The 7,195-nt window shown below is 41.1% G+C and overlaps 1 protein-coding gene across 1 annotated transcript; it reads left to right on the top strand.

Moving 5' to 3' along the window:
- The first annotated feature begins 795 nt into the window (after window positions 1-795).
- Window positions 796-2,145, top strand: LOC130038229 (BAG family molecular chaperone regulator 5-like). Its single transcript, XM_056130157.1, has one exon. The coding sequence runs from the start codon at window positions 814-816 to the stop codon at window positions 2,143-2,145; it is 1,332 nt and encodes a 443-aa protein (XP_055986132.1). The 5' UTR covers window positions 796-813.
- Window positions 2,146-7,195: the final 5,050 nt, after the last annotated feature.

Genomic DNA, 7,195 nt, shown 5'->3' with positions numbered 1-7,195 from the left:
TAGATAAATCAGAAATGTTTGGACTGAGTGAAGTTGTTTGTTGGGTTCAGAATCAGGACACAAAAATTTACAAGGGAAATGTGATACAAAGATAGGGGAGAGATGTGTGTGGGGGGCATGGTATTTCTGCAAGATCTCGCTAAATATATGTGTTTAGTGGATATAATTAGGTCTTAAGACGCTAGATGTATTTTGAAAGAAGAGATGTGATAATATACATAAAAGACCCTAAAGCATCAACGAAAAATTCTTAGAAACAATAAACAATTCAGCAAAATGGTGGACTACTAAATCAATAAAGGACAGTATGTTGCATTTCTGTATGCAACTAACTAAAAGATAAAAAATAGAAAATACCAATCTCTTTTGTGGCAGTGTCAATGAAGTCATAGGGTGGTGATACTTAGAGGAATAATGCAGGTAACACAGGTGAGCTGGGTTCAGTCTCCTCCCTCCGGATGGCAAGGCATCCCTGTGCAGACTTCCCCCTCCCCCCATCCTCACGGGGCTCAGTTATGAATCCATCCCTCTTGCTCCTCTCTGCCGCCCCCACCCCCACCCTCCCCATCCCCACCCACCCTGTGCCATTGTGACCTCAGGCATGCCCAGAATCTCGTTAAGATCCCACCGTGACCGTTGTGGCCAGCTGCCACCGTCCCCACAGGCTTTTCCACCTTGCCTGTAAGAGTGAGAGGATGCAGCTTGGATGAAATAAAGGGCTGATCTTCCATCTCGCCCTCTCACACAAGAGCCGCCAAGACCAAACCAGCCTCGATCGCTTCCAATATTTGTGAAACTGAAAACAACAAAACTATGGATATGGAAAACCAACATGCTTCTATGTGTAGGCTTAAAGAAATCCAAACGGCAGTGAAAAGTATAGAACAGCAAGTAATTGGCTTCTGCGGTCTCCCCAAAGACAAGAATTATAAGAAATTGAAGAGGATTCTAAGAAAGCACCTGTCTGAAATAAGCTCTATAGTTACCGAAGGGAAAAGAGAAATTCGGAAAGCCAGAAAGGTGGCAGCAAAGGAGACAAGGAGCCTTCTGAAAGAGCTGGAACAGAATGCCAACCACCCACAACAGCTGGAAATCCAGGCGATTTTGAAAGAAGCCCGGGCCCTAGTGAAGAAGAGGATCTTGCCACTCTACAGCATAAGCAGCCTTTTGAGTGATGAATTTAAGGAGGAAATCCAGGATATCATTATGAGACTTACGCGCGTGAACACCTCCGGGAAGGTCTCCCTTCGCAACGCCAGGTACCATGCACTGAGTAAGATCTGCGCCGTACAGGAAATCACCAAGGACTGCATGCGAAAATTTCCATCCGTGCCACTGACTGAGGAAGAACACCCAGCCGTGGCCAAAATCACCTCGGTGATATGCGAAGTCAACAGGGCTAGGGGCACCTTGATCACCCTTCTCATGGGCATAAAGAGCAAAGAGACCTTCGAACATCTGTCGTGCGTACTCTCGGGGCTGATCACAGACCTAGATGCCCTGGATGTGAGAGAGCAGGTGGATATCACAAACTACCACAGGGAAGTGGTCAAAGAAATCAACAAGTTATTAAAATATTTGGATTTGGGAAAAGCCAACTCAACACAGGCATTTGATCTGGGACAGAATCACTCCATCTTAAAAATAGAAAACATCCTGACAAGAATGAAAGAAATAAAAAAAGAAATTCTGCAGTCCCAGAATCCTCTGGAGTTGTACTTCAGCTTCAAAACTAAGTTACAGGGACTGATTGGAGAACTGGGTGAGATAAACCTGGAAAAGAACCCCTGCATACAGGAAGCCCAGCGCAGAGCTGCCATCGAGGTGCAAGCCCTCATCGCCTTCATTGACTTGAAGGAATCCCTGGAGACAGACAAGCAACCCGATCATCCATCGCAGAGGGCCGTGTGGAACATCCTAGACAACTTGTCCAAGATCCAGGCAGATGTGCTTTCCTTTGAAGGCGAGCAAACTGACAAGAACTACATCCTGCTGGAAGAACTACTCACCAAACAGCTGCTGGCCCTGGATGCAGTGGACCCTCAGGGAGAGCAAGCATGTAAAGCTTCCCGGAAGAAGGCTGTGAACCTGGCTCAGAACATTCTCAGCTATCTCGATTTGAAATGCGACAAGTGGGAGTACTAGAATTGCAATCATCTCAAGGTCTCTTTCTCTTGTTTTGCACTTTATGCATCTGTGTAATTATAGAGCTTCCTTTCCATTGAATTTAATATTATTTTTGCGTGGCATATGTCAATCTTAGCATTTATGATTTCTGTAAATTATATTCAGCAGCTGTGCTGCTTTGGGTGTTGTAAAAACACCGACTATAGCACATTAACTTTTCCATTTGGATCATTATCTTTATGTTGTGGTGTGGACTTTGTTTTGTTTCATTTGATTTTTTAACCATAAATAGGAAACTTATAATTTAAGCATTAAAATGAAGATATTTCAAGATCTAGAAATAGAAACTTATAGTGAATGCAGAACAATTATGAGAAAGTGTGAGTATTTGGGGCTCATTAGAAGGGTCAAGTAGAAAACTAAATACAACAATAGATTTTATGATATTGAATAAAGTAGAAGGACTTTTTTCCGCTTCCAGAACCTGGTTATTCCCACTCTGTTTAATAGGGTATGAATTTTTATTTGTCTTGATATCTTCTTCTTCTATTTTTAAAACAGTCTGTATTTCCCCCGGTTCTGCATTTAGAAAAGTCTTATTTCTTTGTGTGACATATAGAAAATCATTAGGGACTGGAGAGATAGTGCAGTGGTGGCACGGTTGCCTGCCTTCCATATAGCCAACTTTGGTTCTATATCTAGCACCCTATATAGTGCTCTGAGTCTCGCCAGGAGTGACCCCTGAACACAGAGCCAGATATAAACCCACAGCACCACTGAGTGTGGCCCAAAAACAAAGTGTAAAATGACATAACTTTTTAAAGAAAGAAATTACTAATTTTTAAAAGAAAGAAATTAATTTATATTACTAACAAAAGATGTCTTCAAGGCTGCACTGAAGAAGGGGGTCAAACTCCTTTATGCTTGCAGTTATTTTCTCTGTAAAACCTATTCTTACAGTTTTCCTGAGTAATTAGAGTATTAAAACATCTAAAAGATAATGAACCTTATTTTTTTAAGGAAAGAACACACACAGATCTGTGGGAGGGTGAGGGACCTGGAGATCTTTGCCTTCATAGTCAGACAGAGCTAGACCAGAAGTAGATTCATTACTTACCGGAAAGTTTCAGTCTGGCAGAATGATAGAGACAAACTTACTGAACAGTGTTTGCTTCTTCAGCATCAGCAGATGGTGCTGAGAACCCTGCAGAGCCAGACCTTTATTTTAATTTTATGTTTTAGTTTTTTTTAACTGAATCACCATGAGATACAGTTACAAAGTCGTTAATGATTGGGTTTCAGTTATTTCCAACACCATCCCTTCACCAATGTATAAATCCCACCACCAATGTCCCGAGTTTCCTGCCACCCCACCCCACCCCACCCCACCCCAAACCTGCCTTTATGGCAGGAACTATTCTGCTCTCTCTCTTTCTCTCTCTCTTTTTCTCTGTCCCTGTCTCTGTCTTTCTGTCTCTGTCTCCTTCACCCCCCCATCTATCTCTATCTCTATCTCTATCTCTATCTCTATCTCTATCTCTATCTCTATCTCTATCTCTATCTCTGTCCTTTTGGCATTAGGGTTTGCAATACGGGTACTGAAAGGTTATATCATGAATGTTCCTTTACTTACTTTCAGCACTCAATCCTTGAGTGCTAATTTCCAAATATCACTGTCATAATGGTTCGTCGGAGAGCCCGGCAAGCTACCGAGAGTATTCGATATGCCAAACACAGTAACAACAAAGTCTCCAATGGAGATGTTACTGGGCCCGCTCGAGCAAATCGACGATCAACGGGAGGGCCTTTTAATGGTTCGTTTATTATCCTAGCTGCCCTTCCCATTCCTCCACCGCTTGTGGCAAGCTCCCAACTATGAATCAGTCCTCCTTGCCCTTGTTTCTATTCTCCTTTCTTAAGTCCCACAAATGAGTGCAGTCATTCTGTGTCTGTCTCTCTCCTTCAGACTCATTTCACTCAGTATGATACTCTCCATGTCCATACATTTATAAGCAAGTTTCATGACTTCATTTTTCCCAGTGATGCATAGTATTCCACTGGGTAGATGTACCAGAGGTTCTTTATCCACTCATTTCTTTTCAGGGACTTGAGTAATTTTCAGATTATGGCCATTGTGAATAATTCTGCAATAAACATAGAAGTACAAATGGCATTTCTGCTGGGTGTTGTTATCCCTCAAGGGTATATTCCCAGGAATGGTATTGTTGGGTCAAAAGAAAGCACAATTTCTATATTTTTGAGTAATTCCCATATTGTTTTCCAAAAAAGTTGGAACACTCAGCATTCCCACCAACAATAAATGAGACTCACTTTCTCCCTGCATTTACTCCAGTACTGGAAATTCTTGTTCTTTTTGATCTGTGCTAGTCTCTGTAAGTAAGATAATATCTCGTTGTTTTGATTTGCATCACCCTGATGATTAGTGATGTAGAGTATTTTTATGTGCCTTTTTTTTTCTTTTTGGGTCACACCTGGCTATGCACAGGGGTTACTCCTAGCTCTGCACTCAGGCGGTGCTCAGGGGACCATATGGGATGCTGGGAATTGAACCCGGGTTGGCTGCGTGCAAGGCAAACGCACTACCCGCTGTGCTATCACTCCAGCCCTTTTCATGTGTCTTTCTGCCATTTATATTTATTTCACTTTGAGGAAGTTTCTTTTCATTTTTCTCCCTATTTTTTAATGGAGTTTGATGTTTCTTCTTGTAAAGTTCTACTATTGACATATGTATCACTGATATTAACATCTTATCAAATACGTCTTGGGTAAATAGTTTTTCTCATTCTGTGGGCTGTCTTTGTACCCTTTGAGGTGCAGAAGCTTCTTAGTTTAACTAACGGAGTCCCATTTGTTTATCTTTGCTTCAATTTGTTTGATCAGTAGTGTTTCATCTTTGAAGATGCCTTAGCTTTAGTGTCAATGGAAATGGAAAGTACATTTTTCTCTATGTAACTTATGGATTCAGGTCTGATATTGAGATATTTAATCCATTTTGATCTGACTTTTGTACATAGCTTTAGGAAGAGGTCTGAGTTTTTGGGTTTTTTTGTTTTGCTTGTAGTTGGCCAGATTTCCCAGCAACACTTGTTGAAGAGGTTTTCCTTTCTCCACTTCAGATTTTTTGCTCCTTTATCAAAGATTAAATGATCTTATATTTCAGGGTCTGTTAGGATATTAAACTCTGTTCCATTGATCTGAGCGTCTGTCTTTTTTTCCAATACCACGTTCTTTTAATAACTACTGCTCTGTAGTATAGTTTAAAGTTGGGGAAGGTGATGCTTCCTATCTTCTTTTTCCCAAAGATTGTTCCATATGAATTTCTGGAGTGTTTGATTTATTTATTTGAAAAATGTCACAGGTATCTATAGTAATGGCATTGAATCTGTATAATGTGTTGGGGAGTATCGTCATGTTGTTGATTTTAATCCCCCCAATCCATGAGCAAGGGATGGGCCTCCATTTCCTCATGTCCTCTTTTATTTATTGAAATGATGTTCTGTAGGGGTGGGGGTTTTTTGTATAGGTTATTCACATCTTCAGTTAAACTGATTCCGAGGTACTTGATTTTCTGAGGCACAATTATGAATGGGATTTCTTTTTAAATGTTTCTTCTCTCATTATTTGTATAAAGGAAAGCCATGGACTGTTGAGTATTGATACTGTAACCTGCCATTTTAGTATATAAATCTATTGTCTCTAGGAGATTTTTGTAGAGTCTTTAAGTCTTTCTTAGTATCACAGCGGGTAGGGAGTTTGCCTTGCACACAGCCGACCCGGGTATGATTCTTCCGTCACTCTCGGAGAGCCCGGCAAGCTACCAAGAGCATCCCACCCGCATGGGAGAGCTGGCAAACTCCCCGTGGTCTATTTGATATGCCATAAACAGTAACAATAGGTAAAGGTAAAGGTAAAGGCCCTCCCGTTGATCGTCGATTTGCTCGAGCGGGCCCAGTAACATCTCCATTGGAGACTTTGTTGTTACTGTGTCTGGCATATCCAATACTCTCAGTAGCTTGCCGGGCTCTCCGAGAGGGGCGGAGGAATGGAACTCGGGTTGGCCATGTTGGCCGCTTGTAAGGCGAACGCCCTACCCGCTGTGCTATCGCTCCAGCCCCTCGAGCAAACAGTAACAATAAACCCCGCAATGGAGACATTTACTGGTGCCTGCTCAAGCAAATCGATGAACAACGGGAGGACAGTGCTACAGTATCATGTCATCTGCATATAGTGAAAGCATGATTTCTTCATTTTCTATCTGGATGTCTTTGACGTTTTTTTACTTGTCTAACTGTTATGGCAAGTATTTTTAGTACTATACTGAATAGAAGTGGTGAGAGTGGGCAACCTTGTCTTGTGCCTGATCTTACAGGGAAAGCTTTTCATTTTTCCCCACTGAGAATAATGCTTGCTGTCGGCTTATGGTAAATGGCTTTGACTATGTTAAGGAAAGTTCCTTCAACTTCTGTTTTGTTGAGAGTTTTTATCATGAGTGGGTGCTGGATCATGTCAAATGCTTTCTCTGCATCTACTATATAATCAAATGTTTTTTTCTTTTATTGATATGGTGTGCTATGTTGATTGACTTGCAAATGTTAAACTATCCTTGGATCCCCAGGATGAATTCTATTTGGTCATGGTGAATGTTCATTTTGATGAGGTTTTGGATTCTATTTGCTAGCACATTTTGTTGAGGATCTTTGCGTCTATGTTTATCAGGGATATTGGCCTGTAGTTCTCCTTTTTGTGATGTCTCTGTCTGCTTTTGGTAAGAGGGTTATATTTGCTTCATAGAAACTGTTTGGGATTGCTTTGTTTCTTCAATTTCCTGGAAAAGTTCGAAAAGGATTGGCAGTAAGTCCTCTTAAATGGTTTGAAAGAATTCACTAGTGAATCCATTGTTTCTGGGCTTTTGTTTTGGCTAGACTTCTGATTACCATTTCAATTTCCTCTATATTGATCCATCTGTTCAGGTATTCCAAATCTTGCTTCAACCTTGGGAGGTTACAGGAATCAATAATGTATCCATTTCTTCAAGGTTCTCTTGTTT

This window comes from Sorex fumeus, unplaced genomic scaffold (genome assembly GCF_029834395.1).
Source record: "Sorex fumeus unplaced genomic scaffold, SorFum_2.1 ptg000073l, whole genome shotgun sequence".
In the NCBI taxonomy this organism is placed as follows: Eukaryota; Metazoa; Chordata; class Mammalia; order Eulipotyphla; family Soricidae; genus Sorex; species Sorex fumeus.
Note: the sequence above shows the minus strand (reverse complement) of the source record. Positions and strands in the feature narration are given on the sequence as shown.